The 19452-nt window shown below is 48.0% G+C and overlaps 1 protein-coding gene across 6 annotated transcripts in view; it reads right to left on the bottom strand.

Annotated features, from left to right (window-relative positions):
- The window catches only part of Dpp6 (dipeptidyl peptidase like 6), a 945197-nt gene that overhangs the window by 69052 nt on the left and 856693 nt on the right, over positions 1-19452 (bottom strand). For all 6 annotated transcript variants that reach the window (XM_074060144.1, XM_074060158.1, XM_074060135.1 and 3 more), the window contains exons 11-16: positions 12352-12475; positions 10818-10856; positions 6854-6961; positions 5014-5105; positions 4076-4123; positions 2323-2441 (exon numbers count right to left, since the gene is read on the bottom strand). In XM_074060144.1, the coding sequence (XP_073916245.1) occupies positions 2323-2441; positions 4076-4123; positions 5014-5105; positions 6854-6961; positions 10818-10856; positions 12352-12475 (530 nt within the window). The remainder of the gene's footprint in view (positions 1-2322; positions 2442-4075; positions 4124-5013; positions 5106-6853; positions 6962-10817; positions 10857-12351; positions 12476-19452) is intronic.

Here is a 19452-nt window from a genome sequence, read left to right on the forward strand (position 1 = left end):
TTCCCTGCCGAGCTATAGGGCCACAGGTCTCCCGGGGAGACCCTTGTAGATTTCAACCCAGGACTAGAGCTGTGGAAACTGAACAACAGCAGGCGGCCAGGTGTGAAGGAGGCCATCCCCATCACACTTGGCCTTGAACTTAAGGGAAGCATTGCGGACACAGCCACAAATAAGAAGCTGACTCTCTGAAAGACTCTCACAGGGAGCGAGTGTTAGGAAGAATTGACAGGATTCCAAGAAACCCAAACAAAATGGTCACTGCCTTGACTGGTAAAAACCACGGGCCCCAAGGCGCCTGGTAGATGCTCCGTTTCTGCTGAGGCCAGTGACACCCACTGCTGGCATATGGCATCTGCCTTGTTCTAAAGATCACCTGACAGAGTCTCACTCAACCCTTCCTCACTTGGGACCTTCTTCTTCAATCGATTGCAGTTTTGCCCCCATTTCCTCATGATTATCTGCATTCTAAAGCTACTTCCTCTTTCTTGGGATGAAATTTCAGATCTCTGATTATGGAGGTCCTTATTTGTCACAGTTTGGTGGCTCACCAGGGTCTATTCCCCCATTTTCCCTGTCTCCATGCTCTAAGTGTCTCCACCGTTCCCCAGGTTTTTATTTCAGGATGATCCTACCTAAGGATGGAGAGACCTGGATGTGGCATTTCCTGTGCATTGGATCAACAGGAGTCTGGAGCATGCTTCTAACTTCTGGCCCCAGGTTTGCTGTCTGATAAAAGAAGGGTCACTTAATCTGAAGTTCTTTCCTCCTAGCGAGTCCCCCAATTTCAGAGGCTCCCTAAGATACTTCCTAGGAAAGACAGAAGGGGAGTTTGGATTCAGTAAGCTTTTTGGGCCCTGGGGTAACTAATATGCCCTCAAATAGATCAGAAAGAACATAAATCAACATACAAGAGAGATGATTGCACACCCATGTTTATAGCAGCACTATTTACAATAGCCAAGATATGGAACCAGCCAAAGTACCCCAAAACTGATGACTGTAAAGAAAATGTGGTACATATAAACCATGAAGCGTTATTCAGCCATTTTCAGGAAAACAGATCATCATGTCAAGCAAGATAAGCCAAGCTCAGAAAGAAAAAGATCACGCTTTTGCTCATATATAGGATCTAGATCTTTAAAATATAATATGACATGATTATAAAAGAGGGACTCTTTGGGGTGTGTATTGGGGGAAACCAGCAAGTGAGAGGAGGGGGAAGGGAGAGGGTACAAGAGGTGAATATCAGAGAAATACATTGTATGTATGAAAATAGCACAGCAAAACCACCAAAAACTGTTAAAAAGGAGAGGGGAAGAGGAAGGAAGCTAGGAAGAGTAATATAATGGGGGTGAATTTTATCAAAGTATATTATATGCATGCTATAAATAACACACTGAAAACCCCTTGTGCAATTAATTTATGGTAATAAAAATTTAAATTAAAAATAAACAGAAAGAAACTCTGTTTCCTATCATCCACCCCCATGGTGGAGGAATGTCAGAGGCTGGGCAGTGGTCATAGGCAGAGTTTTCCTGTCCTGTGACTTCTCAGGATTTTAGGTGACACAGATTAAAAAGGGATGCAGTTGCCAGCTACCTGGAGACGCAGGCTACCCAAGACCCTTGGCAAAATCCACCTGTGGCCTGCAGGACTGGAGCTGTAGCTGAGGAGTAGTAACCTGTACGTGGTGGCAGAATCGCCGCCCCCAGCACATGTACACTCTCATCTGGGGAGGTCAGCGTCTTCTTCGAGACTTCCTTTGTCAGGACCGTATTTATTGTTACTTATCTTTTCATGGGTTTGTATTTTATCCTTCCAAGATACAAGAACAATATGCAAAGATAGCTTCTGCATCCACCATGAGACCTTCTGCTCCTTTGTGTAATCTGATTGGTGCCATGAGACACCTAAATGTTTAGGATAAATTATCATTGAATTGAGTCATAGAAACATATTTTTCGGAGACTTTTTGTATAACCTGCATCCTTAATTTGCCTGAAAAGTTGACATTTGAAGTGGTTTTATTACCATTAAAGGTGGCCCATCCATGTGTAAGATAACTAACCCACAGGACTGTTACTCCTTTATGGGTGATGGGAGAGGAACCGTGGGACAGGCTGGCTCACAATGAGAAAATGACCTGCTCAGATGACAGGAGGTGATGGGCCTCCTGCCCCATGACCAGTGTCCTCTGTTGTCAGTTCCTTACCTGTGCTGCAACCAGCCGTGATCCTACCACGGGCAACCCTTTCCTGAAGTGCGCCTGTCTGCCCACCTCAGCACCCACCTGAAACAAGCGTGGGGGCGGCAGCTGCTCACCTTCACACTTGAGCAAGAAAAAGTCCATACTGTGGCTGAAGGAAGCACTGAAGTAGGTGCAGTTCTCCACCAGGTCACAGGACAAGCACTGTCTGTTGAAGTTGCCCACTGTGTTGGCACTGGAAGAGCAAAGGGTGCAGGATCTCAATGGTCAATGTCTGGATCCCACTGGGTACTGACATCTCTCCTAGAAGACCCTTGCTGCTTGCCCCTGGCCTTGTTCTCACCAGTCTCCCCACTCAGATTTCCAGCTCCACTCCCCGGAAGCCCTCCCGACCCATAGGGCCCCTCCCACTTTCTCAAGATGGCTTGGTACTTTTGCTGCTACTTGGTCATCAGTGGCGCTGTGGCTCTGCATGTGGCCTGGGGTGACTGCTACTGTCACCTCATGCTTTCCATCCATGTGTATTACTCTCCAAGCAATGACTAGCAATTTGAGAACACTGAGAGATTTGAACACCTCCTGATTGTTTGAGTGCCAAACACTGATGTGTGACAGGCAGAAGCTCCAGAAACATCAGTGGAACTAACCTTGGCTTTTCCAGACCCCAATTTTCCTACAGTAAAATGGAGGTGACATTGCTTCTTCCTCAATGGACCTAGTGAATAGGAATCTATTTAAAGACAACCCCCTGCCCAACCCCGGGGCCACCCTTTTTCATAATCAGGTGAAGAAGGCCAACGGGTTTCCAAAAACCAAAAGATGCAGCAGTGCCTGCAGCCCTGGAAGAATTTCTCATGTGTGCACTGTGCCTGGGAAGTGCCCACTCTAAGCACAGTTTCCAACATGGGGCTTGTCTTTGTGGGAGAGAAAAGACAAGCTTCTAATACTTTCTGTTATGGGAAATGCTCACAGACTACCTTCTTGCTTGTTATAAGTTTGGTGGCCTGGCTGATTTCTATGATCCTGGTGAACATGGGGTGATGAAAAGTTGAAAGAGAGGCAGATCTGTGATGGTAAACACTTGCCAGAATTCCTCCCCCTATGCCAGCCTTATGCTGTCAGCACAGAGTCCAGTGGATGGAGGACAGACCTTGTGCACCAGGGGCTCTTTTAACATCTCCACAGTGGGGGAGAGGGCCAAAGGCATTGGCTTGATCCAAACTTTGAGGCACTGCCTCAAGCCCTGTGGTCTACACTGCATGGTGCCCTTTTCATCAGCCAGGGCTGCAGCCCTCCTTCTAGTTGGGAAGCATGCAGAGGTGCCCATCATCCCTCTTCAGCTCTGCCATGCTTGTAGGAAGCACCCAGGGTTAAGTTCACTTCAAAGGTCGAAACCTCCTCCCGTGAGAAAAGGAACTGGGCAGCAGTGAGATTAAATGCTGAGTGGGAGAGGATCCAGTCCCTCTCCAGGGTTCTGAGCCTGTCTACCTATCCTTGGCTTTCCTTGACATGCTGGGACTCACACACAGTCACACAGCAAGTGCACAGCAGTGTCCCCTTGTTGGGGAGGCCACTGGTGGATTTCCAAGCCAGACTCTGCTGTCCTTGAAACACCTGGGTGATTTTCCTCCGAAGACCAGTAGAAGCCCGTCAGTTATTAAGAGGAGAAAATAAGGCAGAACTCAATCCAACAAAAGCAGAAAAATGAAACACGGATTTGGGGCTGGTGGCCTCAGCACTTTTCATTATTTATTTCCAGGCTTTACAGCTCCCCAGCTTTCCTTGCTGCCTCCCCCACATGCTGCAAAGCTGCAATTCTGCAAGTGTCGGGGGACTAGGGTAAAGGGAAAGGTGGCTGAGCCAGGCTACCTGTAGAGCTGACGTCTCCGAGGCAGGTCCTCCGTGCTCAGGAAGTAGCTACAGAGACAGCGAAGGCACACCGGTTAGTCTGTCCCTGGACACTTCTGTACACCACATGCCCCCACCTTCTCTGTGCCTCTCAGGGACTGCCAGTGTTCTATGGCCTATGCAATGAGCAAGGATCCTATTCAGGTCCAGCCACACCTGCGGCCATACACCTACATGTGGGGGTACACAGTGGCACAAGGGCTTTCGGCTGAGCTGCCTCCTGGCTGGCCTTTGCTGCAGAGCTGCAGGGCCCATTGCAGGGGGTGAGGATGGGGATGACGGATTTAGATGTGGGAATTTCTTTACTAGAGTGGTCACCATCAGGAGGACAGGAACTCGAAGACACTTTACATGCATCCAGCCTGGCACAGTGAAGACCTGTCCACTGATTTTCACTAGACTCAGAAGCTCCTATGGAATGAGCAGGGAGACTGCTCCAGGCAGGACTCAGGCATGGACTCCCACTGTCCTAGCTCCTCTTACCAACTGAATAACCTGGAGACAATTTTTTTTGTGTCTTTGTTTATTTATTTTAAAAGCAGGAAAGCAACAAGCCTTCCTCATATAACCATTGTGCGACGCGATGTTCAGCCCGTAAAGCTGGCAGCATGGTGTCAGAATGAGCAGAGGCTCATTAACTTGCGGTTCCACAACCTCCACCCCTGCTAACTGTGTCACCTCACAGGTTTGTGCAGTGTCTCTCTATCACAGTGCCTGGCAGGTTTGGAGGCTGGGCTGTTGAGACAGCACGAGGAAGCTAGGAGCTATTGATGTCTGGGAGGAAGAGGCCTTCTGTGCTGTCTTTTGCACTCAGTGAACATAATTTAACTAGAAATGACAAGTGGGTTTTGTTAGACAGTCAGAAGGGGCCTGGGGGAATGGCCCTGCTTCTCACTCACATCTTATCTCGCTTCTCATCGTAGGACAGGATCTTGGTCACGTCCCAGTCCCCGGAGGTGATGGACTGGATGTTGTCATTGCTGCTGTTCGGCTGAAACACAGACAAGATGTCAGGAGCGAGATGCTGGGCCCTAGCTTTGGCCCTTTATCCTCTTATCTTCAAGTGCTTCAGGGACAAGGCAAAGTTTGCCCTCCAGCCTGCTCCTCTCTGGGGGCACGGCTGGCTTGAATCCAGTGTCCTCTGTGATACTCTGCTGCCCACCCTGCCCTGCACATCAGTGATGGGGAGTTGTCCCCTTCTGTGGTGCTCATCCCTGGCACCCCATCCCAATCCCTCCGACTGTGATACAAGCATCTTACGATGAGTCAAGGTTTCCTGCACTGCCAACAGTGTTCCTTTCACATTAGCGAGTCTAACAGTGGCATCCTTACTGAACGGTCTGGGAGGGAGGGAGGGAAGAGAGAATGGGACAATGGATGAAACCAGGAAGGGCAGCTCTTATGTCACTCACTCCCATCCTTCTGAGGACCAGTTGGAGCCATGTTACTGAGTCCTGTGCAATTCCCACATGCTCTCTCTCTCTCTCTACCTCCCAGAGTCACACAGCATGATCTCTACATGGATCATTGTAGGAGGAGCGAGGTGGGTGGTGCTTCTAGTGATGGCAGCTGTTTGGGTGGAAGGTAACTTTGGTGCCAGGTGGAGGCCAATCCCTGGGGCTGGAACAGGGTGTATGTGTGAGAAGCTGGGGATGGAAGTGGATTCGGGAAGGGAGTGAGGCCTGTGGTGTTGCTGGGCTGGGAAGCAGAAGGCCAGGGAAGGGCTCTACTTCCTCATAGATGCTCACTGGGTTCTCAGCAGGAGCTGAGCACCTGGACACATTCAGAAATTTTTATATGGTTTGAAATGACCTCAAATGAGAAAGTGAAGGATTCTGTGGCTTTGGAATGAAGACCATAGGAAAACTTTTCAGGCCTTCTATAAGGCAAGGGATTAAGTATCTCCAACATGAAAACATCGGTGCCTCAGCCCAGAAGTGACCAGGGTCTCTCCCTCCCTTCCTCCTCCCCACAGCTGCTGAAGGGGCAATGATGTTGGTGTCTTTCTTTCAAAATTGCTTTTGGCCACATTGCAGACATAAGCCTCCTGCTCATCTCCCAAGAATGTTTGGACTCACCTTTTTCCTAATCAGATTTTATTCACCTGTCCTGATCCCAAGTAACTGTAGACGGCTTCAAAAATCTAACCTGCACAGGAGGGATGGGGCTGGTGATCGTGATATGTGTCAAGTACAAGCCTCACCTGTCACCTTCTGTCTCAGGAGATCCCAGTACCTCCAGGATCACCTGTGAGGGGCTATTACCTACCAGATGTCCACCTGGGGTCTAAGTCCATGACGTTAATGTCTGAGGGCCCTGCTCGGTGACACTGGTTCTCTACCCACCAGCTCCAGAAGAGGTGAGCTTGAGTGGCAGCTATCATATCATAATTAAACACCTGCCCCTGGTTGAAGGTGGAAGGGAGGCCTGTGGTGGAGTGATGCTCCTGAGGGACCCAGGGCACTGGGCAACACTGAAGTGGAAGGAGGGTGATGGGGAGAAGGAAAAGGCAGATAGGCACTCAACATCCATCCAAAGTCCGTGGCCTTACCTAACCACAGTCCCAGTGTCCCCTGGGCTGTCTCCAGCAGTGCCCCATTCTCATATGTGTGCTTTCGAGCATCAACAGAAAGAGCAAAACCCGGCCACTGCCCGCTCAGAACCTCTGCACCTGGACAAGTGTTGTGCTCTACCTGCCAGGAAATCCAGGCCAGCAGCCTTGGAAACCAGCAGATTTACCTGGGATGACGACACCGTGATGTGATAGAATTTTCCTCGTCCTCCCTGTGGGATGGCTCTGACAAAGAAAAGCTTTCGGCCATCCTTGGAGAACACGGGCTCTTCGTTCTGTGAGCAAAGGTAACGGGCCAAGTCATACAAAGCACCATTTTAGTTTGTTTTGCAGTGCAGGGGATCACACTAGGGGCCTTGTGCATGCTAGGCAAGCACGCTCCACTGAGATCCATCCTCCGCCCTTCCATTTTATTTTGGAGAGAGTGAGCAGGAGGAAGAGCATCGTGAGTCAAACCTTTGGGGAGCCAAGAGGGCAGAGCAGATAACCAGGCCTCTGTTAGTCTGCAAAGTGCTAATGCACAGATGGACGTGTGTGTTCACCAAGCAGCTGAGCTGTGGGGAGCACAGAGCTGAGCTCCCCAGGAACTTGAAGCTTCCACAGAGGAACATGATTCTGACAACAAAAACCCCAATTTTGCCACCTTTCAATCTTTTCTTTAATATAGTCTATCTCTCACTGAATAGCCCATTAAGAAGACAAGAAAAAAGAAAAAGAAGCCACAAAGACAAATTCTATATACCCCAAAATGTACACAGAAGGGAAGAACTGGTCCTGGGGCTCTCTCTCACCAGAACGGTTCAACATAAGGCAGTCAGTGAACGGTGCTAGCTTGGAGCGACTGCCGCTTTTCCCTGGAAACCCCAGCATTCCAGTCTTTCTTCTCTGGCGATGGGGTTCCAAGCTGGATTTAAGACTGCAGGAGTACAACATCTCTCTGCCTAGCCCCCAAATATCAAGCAGCAAAGTGCCTGCCCTCCAGCCAGCCTCAGCAGGGTGATTGTCGCTTTGATGGGCTATAGGGGATTTTGCAACGACCAGCATTTCTCTCTCTCTGAAGCTCAAGTTTGGAAGTTTCCATCCATGAACACCAATTAACTGGGTATGATATATATTTTCTGATTCAAGGAGCTCTCTGCTAAGGCAGGGTGGAGAATGAACGGTAAACAGGCCCAGCTGGTACAGGGAACGAGTTTCCCCCTAGTGAACGGACACATGCAAATGTGGTATGCCCAGAGAAATAAACTAACATGTGATTAAAATGACATTTAATCCTCATGAATATTTGCAATAAAATGAAACCTTTAATCTGCAAATATTGAATTTTCTATTTAGAGTTGGAAGCATGGTATTTAAAAGGAGAGGGGATGGAAAGACCAGTTGTTAATTTGGTTTTGTCAATGTCCTTCTGTTTGCCACCACAGATGGACAAGGAGAAACCCCCTAGTGTTCAGGGGGAAATGTTTGCACTTTTGGAAGAGATTAAAAGTAATATAATCAATTCTGGCCAGAAGCATTGCTCACGAAGAGCAGGCCTTGACTTCTGGCATCACCTCTCCATCACCCTCTGCATGTCTTCCGCAGTGCCCTGGGGAAGGCATCTGCCTTTGAGCCTCTCAGAGACTCCACTTCTCACATAGCAAATGTATTCTTAGTGACAAAGTGAAGGGCTTTTTGACTAGGGGAGCAGGATTTTAAGCCTGGCCTTGCCTCTCACTTGATTTTGGGAACCATTTCTAGTCTGCCTGATGTGATGCCTGGTTTGCACAGCTCCATCCATGGCAAGTCTATAAGGATGGGAGCTTTTTCTTGGTGAGATTCTTCCCCAGCTCTTTGGAGCAGTTCTGCCAGTTCTTCCCATGGTTCATACACATGCATCTGGTCTGACCTTCCAGCCCCAAATTCGAAATCACAAGACCAAAAATCTGCATAAAGAAGGAAGATAGTAAAAAATGGACTCATAGAATGAGCTTAACCAAAGTGACAGCTCTGGGTCTACCCCCAAGGGAGCTGGTGCTGGTGGGGCTCTCGTGGACCTGCATCACCACCAACTTTCCAGTTTCGGCGGCAGCGGCGGGTGTGTATTCCTGGAATATTCCTAGAGCAGAGGAAACGGTGGGTGTCCACACACTTAGTCTCCTCTTCTTTTTGGCTCATGAGGAATCTCTGTGAACCTCATGCTGAGAATCCAGGAAGGAGGTGGGAAGAGAAGAGTGGGAGATGGAACTCAGGGATTATGTGGAATCTGTAGACTACTTTGGGCAGTATGGGTGTCTCAACACTGCTCTTTCAATCCACAGACACGGGACATCTTCCCATTCATGCCTTTTTTTCAATTTCTTCCACCAGTATCTTACAGTTCTTAGTGTTCAAATCTTTCACCTCTTTGTTCAAATATATTGTTATTTTTTTTTTTTCTAGCTTTGCAAACGGGCTTATTTTCTTGATTTTTTAGATAAGTTTCTGTTCATATTCAGAAATGCTACTGATTTTTGTGTGTTGATTTTGTATCTTCTAATTTCACTGACTTCATTTGTTAATTCTAGCAGGTTTTTTTTGGTGGAATCTTTAGGACTTACAACGTTTAAGATCACGGGACAATTTCACTTCTTCCTGTTTAGTTTGGATGCCTTTCATTCTTTTTCTTGCCTGACTGCTCTTGCTGGGACTTCCAGCGCTGTGTTGAATAGAAGTGTGGAGGGGGGCATCCTTGTCTCATTCTTCATCTTAGAGGACAAGCTTTCTGCTTTCCATGATTGGGTTTGATGTTAGCTGTGTGTTTTTCATATATGGCTTTGATCATGATCATTGTCTGCTCTGATTCCCAGTTGTTGATTGAACACATGACAAAGGATTTTTAAAAATGATTCTTTTTTTTTCCGATCTATCAGACATAGTGTAGACAAGATGAACATCATTGTTCTTGATGCCGGTGCTTTCATGTTGGTCCAGGTTGCATTAAGAACTTCCAGCTAGCAGTATCTCCTAGGTTACCTCTCACTGTTGATTCCTTGTTGGCCTGGACTTGGCACCCAAATGTGGACAGAGAGAATCACTGGGCTCTTCTTTTGGATAAGATTGGCACGGAGCAGAAAAATGATTTATTTAAAAGTAACAGTGCCCATTTATGAAGCTCCACCTGTGATAACGAACCGAGGTCATTGACCGATGACTGGTAATTCCACAGATAAACAAGGGTACAGTAGTGAGAGAGCTAGAATGTTCTTGGAGGCCATGGCTGAGAGTTGCATTGTCCAGCTTGACTTCTCCTCTGTGGGGTCCACCAAATCAATTCCAAAGCACAGCTGTGCCTCTTCATCACAATTCTTGAGGCGCAAATCTAGCTTGACTTTTCTCACAGAATTTGAAGACAGTTTTTATTCCTTAGGTGGACTAGGAGGAGAGTAAACCCCCTAAACTCTCTCAATTGTTCTTTCTAATGCACGAGTGTGGATGAGACAAAAAGAACTGAGAGAAAACACCAGTGCTGAGTGCTTTCATTTGTGTATAAATTAATTTTTTAAACAACTGTTGCCATAGGCTTCTCCTGATGTGTGTTAGACAAGCCTTGTACCTCTAACTCCCCCGACCCCCAACCTCTTTTAGTCTCTGGAGCCTCTACCCTGTCTAACTCTCCTTCTGTAACTGAGTTAGGGAGAAAAATTCCTGGCACAGTTCTGAGGTCACGTCCCTGAGAAGGGTCTGACTGCATCACAGTGGCGTTGCTTTAGAGGATATCCATGAAGTCATGGATTAACAGGACTATCAATCTCATTTTCCTTATCTTTTACCATCATGGTTTACATCTGGGCAACCTTCACCAACTCATTTTGACTTCACCAAAAGACATCATCTGACTGAGAACAGAGGTCTCTCTAAACACTGTCCTGAGGAGCAGGGATTTAAACTATCCTCCTGGGAACTCACTTCTGCAGGAGTGCCTGTGGGAGGGGGCTTCCGAGGAGAACACAGAAGAGATGGGTCATCAGCCTCTGCCCCGGTCCCCCAGAGCCACACGCACTTATCTGGTCCTATCAGGGGATCCCTGAGTGACTTCACTGGAGAGCTCCGCCCCTGCAGTGGCCGGGTGGCTCAGGGTGAGATGAAGGTGAGGACTTATCACGGAGTTACCTGTCTGTGGAGCCATGCTTCGCTTTCATCCTCGTGTTTCTGAAATGAAAGAAAAGCATTAGAAAAGGGTTTTTGCAGGCACTGTGTCTATGGCCAACAGTGCAGAAAACAATTTATCTTCTCCTACACAGAGGCTGCACATGCACAAAGCAGCTGCTGTGGCTTGCTCATGGGGGAGGTAATCCTTGCTCTCCTCTTTCCTATTGTGGCACAGAGTGAGCATGAGTGTCCCCGGGCAAGAAGAATGCCACTATCCCTATAGCAACAAGGACAATCTGTGGTGTGAAGGAATGCTGTGGAAGACGGTGGCATTTCTACCACTTGTCAGTCCTCACTGGCTGGAAGTGTGCCCACTTGGTGGTCACCACCTGCCAGCGTGTGCACCTGGCAAGCTTCAGAGGACTTGTGTCTGTGCACATGGACATTGCGTCAACTCTAAGGAGCAATCTGGAAATCAAAACCCTTTAAGAGGGGTTAATCATGTATGAAAGTAGAGCTTACAGAACTGCATGCAAAGATGTACAACAAAACAGAAATAAAACCAGAACACCAGGGAGCAGCCGCTCTGCTCCGGCCGTGAGGTTCCAGGCACTGTTCATGCTGGCTGACCTTGGCCCTGTAGGCCATAGGCAGGACAAGCTTGGGTGGCTGACAGGCACAGGACAGGGCACAGAGGCGATGGGGAAAGGCAGTAGCTCCCAGCAGCCTGGCTCTGTATCCATGCCTTCCTTCCTTCCCATCAGAATAACTCAGATTCCCCTCCAAATGATATGCAAGGGAGGAAACCCTAACCAACTCAAGGACCCGGGTCTCAGGAGCAAATCTGTGAAACTTGCCTGAGAGCCACCACCCCTGGGCAGCGGGGTGAGAGCCACTGTGGCGGGGGGGGGGGGGCAGGCAAGTGGCAAGCCTTTCTCCTCTGGGTCAGGAAATAGAAACTTAGGGTCAAAGACAGTTTCTCAAAGACCCGCCTGAGAGCGCTGGTGGATCTTTTAAACTCAACACGAGGTGACTGACCTGCTTCTTAGGGCAGCAATGTGGCCCATTGCCTGCGGAGTGGAGGGGCAAATCCCCACCCTGGCGGGGTGAACTGGGATGCTCTCCTGCTCTGCCAGAGGGCAGGCCTTTCTTTAGCCTTTTGTTCTTCTTGCCCTGCCTTTGCAGACCTTTCATTCCCTTTCCTGTGTCTGCCTCCTCTAACTCCACACTGTCACATTGGTCCCCAGGCACATTCAGGGTTTCCCCAGGGGATCACCCCACGTGGGAGGAGAGGCACCTGGTTCTGCGGTAAATGTGGGTCACCTGAGGCTGAGCACCGACTGCAGCTGGGATCCTTCTCTTCTGAGAGTCAGCTGGACCAGGAGATGCTCGCACACCCCGTACTTGCAGCAGAACCTGATTTGTCCACCAGGTGGCACCAGCAGCACCAACTGAGCGCTTTGCACATCTGAAGCCCAAGGGGCTGGAAGTGACATTCACAAAAGCTGCTGCCTTGGACGCTGCCAGACATCGCCCCCAACCCCGCCCCCCTTACCTTAGTGCAGACCCCTGTGGTGGCGTCGCAGAGGGTCAGGATGGACATGTTTTGCGCCCGGTTCAGCCAGGTGACCGCGACTTTGGTACTGGTGGCCCACTTCACCATGGTGATATAATATTCTCTGGAAACACGCAACAGAAGGAGCAGGTTGGTGGGATCCTGCGGGAGATTCTGCAGGAAGCCAGGAGACCATCACATCCCAGCCTGGATATAGCGGCCAGTGGCTGGCGTGGTGCGTGGGTGACAGGGACACCCGTGAGGCACTGAAATGAGGTTTATCAATAACGCACAAGTGGATCTCCCACAGGTAGCAGGTGCTCCTCAACCTTCAGGGTCACCTGTCCCCATACGGCCCACCATGTGTGTGGCTGAGCCCCTGAGGGGCGCAGTGGGTTATTGAGGTTACACACCCCAGTGATGGTGCTCCACGGATTTCGGTCTCACCCCACAGTCCACAGCAAACACACAACTCCAGGAAACCCCACTCAGTGGGGAGGTGGGGGAGAGGGAGGGCAGAGAAGGAGCCAAGCAGGGGAAGAGGGAAGGGGAGGCAGCAACTGGGAACAAGGGCTGCCCAGGAAGAGGCTGCTGGGGAACAGAGGCTTGGGTTGCTGCAGGTTGTGTTCTTTTTCCCTCAGGGACACTCGTCACCTAATTAGGGAAACTGGTTCACAGCCTTGGGCTTGTGAGGAACTCAATTTGATATTCTGTGACACACGCTTGATTTGCCCAAACCTGAAAATACCATTGTCCTCTGAACCACCCTGGTTTAGCAAGGAGGAGTGCTGGGGCTTCTTGTGATTGCGTCTTTCTCCCAAAGCCCTCCAAAAACTGTGTTACAGTCTACATTTAAGAGGAAGAAGAAAATGTCAAGAAAATAAGTGCCCCAAATGAATAGCCCCAGATGAATTTCCAGAATGTTCTAGAAGCCAGCTAACATGTGTTCAATCTCCGCTTCTGTCTCTATCTATAATGAGATCGACTGTTCAGAATGATTACTTTGTGGTCTTACAAGATCTTTTATCACCAAAGACTGCGGTGCAGTCACCAGACAATTCCTGGCAAGCTGGAGAGCAGCCTCACCACATTGAGTAATTATGTTCGACAGAAAGGACTAAGTAACCAGGTGCTTTGAACAAAGCCCAAATTAACCAGGTAATTAAATTGCTCAGTGTCTCCCGTTCCCCAAAGCTACCTGTTAGTCAAAGTCTTCAATAACTGAACTGAGATCAGGGGGCACGGGCACAGGACCAGCAGTTTCCATGCAGAAGGCCTCTGGCTCAGCATTTGGGTGGCAGGGGTCGGAGGGGTCCTGGCACTGTCCACTGCACTTCTGGGGGACTCATGGGGGATGTGGTGGCAAGGGCCAGCCTAAATCTATAAGCAAAGGAAGGAGCAGGCCTAACCAGCTTTCATGAATTCAACCTTCCTAGTTCTGAGAGTTCTGAAATGTGGCCATTTCTGCTCATGTCATCTGCCCCAGCCTGCAGGCCATGGGTCTGGGCATGGTGTTTACATTCCCCCGTTCTCCATCTTGCCCCTGCTCTGAGAGTCAATGTGTCCTTTCAGCCACATTCCTCAAGGTCCTGCTTTCCTGTCTGTTTCACTGCCCCAGGGCAGGGAGCAGCATTTATAATGATTTGGTCCTCTTGAATAATTGTAGGAATACAAATTTTTATTTCACTTGGGTCCTTACAAATATTTCAAGATCTGTGTGTAGCCTCTGCTTCACAGTGAACACTTTGTATCTTTAGTGGCGTCATAGCTGGTCTTGGGGTTCACAGTGGATGGAGATCAGCAGCCCGAAGGCCCCCGGGGGGTGAGCAACTGCTGCTGACTGCCCTGGCACTGCAGCTGTATGCTCCCACATGCAGAGTGTAGATATGAAGCCACACAGTAACCAGAACTTGCTGCCAGCAGCATTGCATCCGTGGGAACAAGCACGAGCTCCTGGGACCTTCCCCATGACCTTCACACTGCTGAGGATGACTCTGTTTTCTTGGCCACATTCATCCCATGCCTGAGTTTATACGGTGTTCTACACAAGTCATCTGTCAGACAAATCTGATTACCCATTATTACCGACTTCTCTGTCTCCTCACTGAGTATGTGAAGCATCATGAATGGGAATAGATGGATGAATGCAACTGTCTTGCTTCGTAACAAGTTTCTTAGCAACACCCCTGGACTAAATCATCGAGAAACACCACCAACCTGTGCAACATGGACGGCTTGTGGTGGGCTGGGCGGTGTGGCATTGCCAGCAATTGTACAGGCAATGTGACCATTTTGTTGTTCACTTTTGAAGTTCTTGGTCACACAACGTGGAAGGCAGGGGCAAGTCTGCCTCACAGAGGGAGAGCAAGGCCAGGGCATCACCTAAAGAGGCTTGCTACTTCTAGAAGTGGCAACCACACTGTTTCTTCCTCTGAGCACTGCGAAAAATGCCCAGTTAGATAAAGTGCGTGGTATAGGCTCTCTAGTTTTTACTTTCCTGGGTTGTACTACGAAGCATGTTACAGAGGAAAAGAGTAACTGTGGTAACAAGTAGGACGGTTAGGTGTGGACCCACTCTGCCCAGTTCACCTGGGGCCTGGGCTGGGGTGGACCATCACCCTGTGTGAAGAGGTGGAAGATGGCTCATCCTGGGCCTTCGAGGGCTTTTGTTCTATAACTAATTTCACATGCAACTCAAACCCTTGGTTTCTTCAGTTGTGCAATGTTAGTTTTAAAAAAAAGATGGTACTTTTAGAGATTTTTATGATGATGAATATACTTTTGACCTTGTAGGCAGTGACACACATCTTCCGACTCTCATCAGAACAGTCTTGGAGCCCTTTGCCCTGACTCGCCCTCAGCACTTTACAGTGACCTCATTTCTTGTAGCAACATCTCATCTCTAATCAATGCTTCCTGATTCCACAAAACTGCATCAATGACTAGACTTGGGACCAAATAAATTTTCATTATATTTTTTAATAAAACCAAATCAAGATAGGTACGGCGGTACACACTTAAAATCCCAGCTACTTGGAAGGTGGAGGCAGAAGGATCATAAGTTCAAGGCCAGCTGGGAAAAGGTAGTGGTGAGACCCTGTCTGAAAAACAGAAACAAAAGGCCTGGGGTGGGGCTCAAGTGGTAGAGTGCTCGCTTAGCATGCCAAGGCCCTGGGTTCCATCTCCAGTGCTGGGAATCTTCCACCCCTTGTATGGCCACTAATGAGCAACAGAGCCAGAAACAGCACTTTACGTTTTTTAAAGCAGTGCTGGGGTTTGAACTCAGGGCCTTGTGCTTGGTAGGCAGGTGTTCTACCACGTGAGTCCCACGTCCAGTCCAGTGAACAGCATCTTGATTCTGAGGGTTGTCACTTAGGCGGAACGTTGTTCTCTGGCTGGGTAAGGTTTGTAGTCATCACATTCGCTAATGGGAAGTAAAATCAAGCAGTCCCCGCTTCACAACGCTCCGAGCAGAGTCTCCAGCAGGGTAAGTAGTGCTCTGCTGACTCAACGCATCTCCTGCTGTTCTCCATTTTACCTCTGTCAGCCTGAATAGATACCCAGAAGAAATGGAGGTGGCTGTCATTGCGGGGCCTACCTTGTGTTAAGACATTGCTGACTCTTATGGGGAACATCTATCCCCTGGGTTGTCACAAATGGCACAAACACACCCCCCCTCAAGTGCAGACCCTGAAAACACCATACATTTTCTGCATGCATAGTGTCTGGCTCGCAAATCTGAGGTAGCTTTTAACAACTTTGTGTTTGGCAAAGCTGTAAAGACACCAAGAAATGATGAATGGTCACCATGCCACATTGACAACCCGTCCCCTCACCACAGATGGAGCATGGCAACTGCATGTGGCCGTCCAGGTTTGCTGCTCTGTGTGAAAGGAGGTGGCCACAGGAAGCAGACAGGGAACACGAGCCTCTCACCCAGTGATCTCATCTTCCCCTCAAAGAGCTGGGCCTGCACCACCCAGAAACTCAGAAAGCTGAACCTTGATTTCATGGACGTTAAGGGGGACTATGAGTTTTCATAATGGATGCCAAAGAAAAATTCTGAGGAAGGTAGAAGGATTTAGGTTCAGCCTACGGAGCCACAGCAGTGGGTATGGGTTGGACTCTGCCTTCCAGATTGCATGTAAGGGCGACACCACCCAATGGGTCAGAGGTCACTTTCCCCCTCCTCTGTGGCCAAACATCAGTGGCAGAGAAGTGTGACATCCAGCACAGGATGAAGAAGAGGGACGTCACACTAAAGAATAAGAATGTAAGGGAGATGCGCAGGTGAGATGAGGGGCTGAAGGAGATGCAAACTCACCAGAACTTAGAGATGAGACGTTGGACTCGGAGAAATCAAGAAAACCTTAGGATGGTCTCCCAGAAGCAGAGGAATGGAGGGAGAGATGGGATTTTCTCCGAAGAGCAGAGGCCCTCAGAGAGCCTCAGACACAGAGAGGGAGACTTTGTTTGGGAAGAAAAACTCTGAGTGTGCAGATTAATGGGATGGTCCATATTCCAGGAAATTAATAAAATACCCAAGTATGGTCTGGTAGGATCTTTGAGTCATAGTGAAAAAGAAATCCCATAACAAGATCTCTAAAATCAATTCATCCATAACTCATTCTAAACTACTAACAATTGGTTATAAATGTAAATTAAGTGCTAAAACTTCTAGAAGAAATATTGGGTTAGTATTTTGTCGAATTGTAAATATTCAGTGCATTTGAAAAAGATGAAAGAAGAAGATAACATACATCACAAATGATGAAAATGGAAAAAATATTTAATAAAAAGAAACAGAAGCATACTATTTCTGGACTAGGAGGAAAAACAAGGTAAACTTTCCAAAATAATAATCAGTTTGAATTTCTCACAGTTAAGCTTCATGAAGGCAGAGACCATTTTCACCTTATTCATGTCTACATTTTTAGTTACTCTGCATAGTGCCTCAAAAATGCTAAATATTTAATACTTGTTAAGAAATGAATAATTCGATGAGAAGGGACAAAGAGTACCTTTTGGGGGGCATGTAAGAAAATAATTGTAAAGTTCACATACAAGAAGAAATCTACGCAGATTCAAGATGGTTTTCAAGTGGAAGAAGAATCTAAGAGGATTTTCAGAGAAAGTTCGTTGGTAACTTGTTGATTTAGGAGTGGGTGGGCAGACTTAAAACACAATGGTTTATGTCAATGGAATAGCTTTCATATAAGAATTTAATATTTAGTAAAGATGTTCTTCCAAGTCACAGAAAAAGGAAGACTTGGAAAATAAATGGTTCTAGGAAAATGACTAAATTAAAACAAGTAAATAAAGAATAAGTATACATTTCTAGAACAAAAATCTTAAAGGAAAATTAAATCAATAGCTCACAATAGTTATCTAGGAGTGACTGTGATTTTCTGTACTGCACACATTCCTTGTTAAATAAGAAGTTTATCAAGAATGCATTGGGGGAGCTGTGGAGGTGACGTGACCAGGACCGTTGTCACTGCATTGCTACCTGGAAGGAGGCAGGGACAGGGGACAGGAGAAGCCCTTTCTCCCCAGGTTGTGCGCTGGCCTGGACTTGCAGCACTCAGAGGCAGTGTGACCACTGGACCTCTCCCTTGCTCAAAGAGGTTGGGCCTGCCCAGAAAGGGCAGAACAGCAATGAGGGTCTGAGGCCTTTGTGGTAAGATCAGCCCAGGCCTATGCTGCTAGAGGAGAAAGCAGGTAGCAGAAATGGTCTCCTCATATTTTTTAGTGATCTGACTCAGTGGTTCTCAAAGTGGAGTCCTCACCAGCAACATCAGGGAAGATGTTAGAAACACAAGGTCTCAAGCATCACCATGGACCCAAGGAATCTGAAACTCTGGGGGGTGGGGGGAGCAATACCCAGCTTCACAAAGCACCCTGGGAATTCTGCAGATCCTTCAAGTTTGAGGACAATTTATCCAAGATGAGTGATGCTCTGGCAATCAGGAGACCAGAAGAGAATTCCAAGCACCACTGAACTAGAGGTATCTACCTCTGCCCCTGCTGAACATTCTTTGAAAGACGAAATGTATCGGGAGAAAGAAAGACAGCTTCAGAATAAAGAAAATTTGGAAGCAGCTGGAGGAGAGGAAAAAGAAGCGAAGGAGAGTTGTTTCTGGAACTGGATACTGAGAGAATGCAGCACTACAGGACTGATGCCATGTCGAGACAAAGAAAGACAGTGAAGCATTTTGATAAGCACAGAAAATAGGTCATCGTGTTTTGATAATGCCCGCAACTGCATTCTAACAAGAATTTGGTAACAGACTTATTAACAGGAAGCAATGATTCCTGAAAGCAGTGCTGCCATTTTTCATTGTAAAGCATGGTGTCTGCTCACAAACACTCTTATTCAAAGGATGCCTCGTCAGGGTGCAGTGTGGTCAACATGGCTGTACCCGAGCACTGCAGAGACAGGCGAGCATTTGCTGCAGGGAAGCTCGAGGTGTGGAAGGGAGGCAGAGGGAGGCCCTTCATTTCAGTGCAGGGTGGAGAGGGCTCCTACAGAAAGAAACGGGCTCTGCCATGGAGCAGGTGGGAGGAGCGCTTGTAAAAATGCAGCCTGGCTGAGAAATTATTTCAGTGTTCCCCGGATCCCCAGGAAGAGGTGACTTCAACTCAGAGCACTGTGGCTCTCGCTGCTGAGCAGAGTATCCATTTTTTATGAGTCCACTTGTTTGCCATAAAATACTAAGAGAGCATTGTCTCTCTCACAGGGATTAATGTGCCATGTCACTTCTTGGTATCCTGGCAAAGGTTCTGACAGTCGTGTGGCAACAGGGCAAGGGGAAAGGAGCCTGTTTGTCTAGTGAAATGAGGAACCTACAATTAATGTTGGCAGTTTTAAAGCAATGCTATTCTTTGAATCAAGCTGGGACAAAAAACATCATGAGGGAGAAACTTTTTTTAAAAGGATGTGCTTTGATAGAGGTCAGCTTTGAGCAAACTGAACCGAGTGACTCTGAACACAATGCCACCTGTGACATGGTACGTGGCGCTGTCTGGTCTGCCTGCAAGCTGTCATGCAATTGTACAATACCTGCAGGCAGAGCGCACTTTATACAACAGAAAAGTGAT

This window comes from Castor canadensis, chromosome 2, assembly GCF_047511655.1.
Source record: "Castor canadensis chromosome 2, mCasCan1.hap1v2, whole genome shotgun sequence".
Taxonomy (NCBI): Eukaryota; Metazoa; Chordata; class Mammalia; order Rodentia; family Castoridae; genus Castor; species Castor canadensis.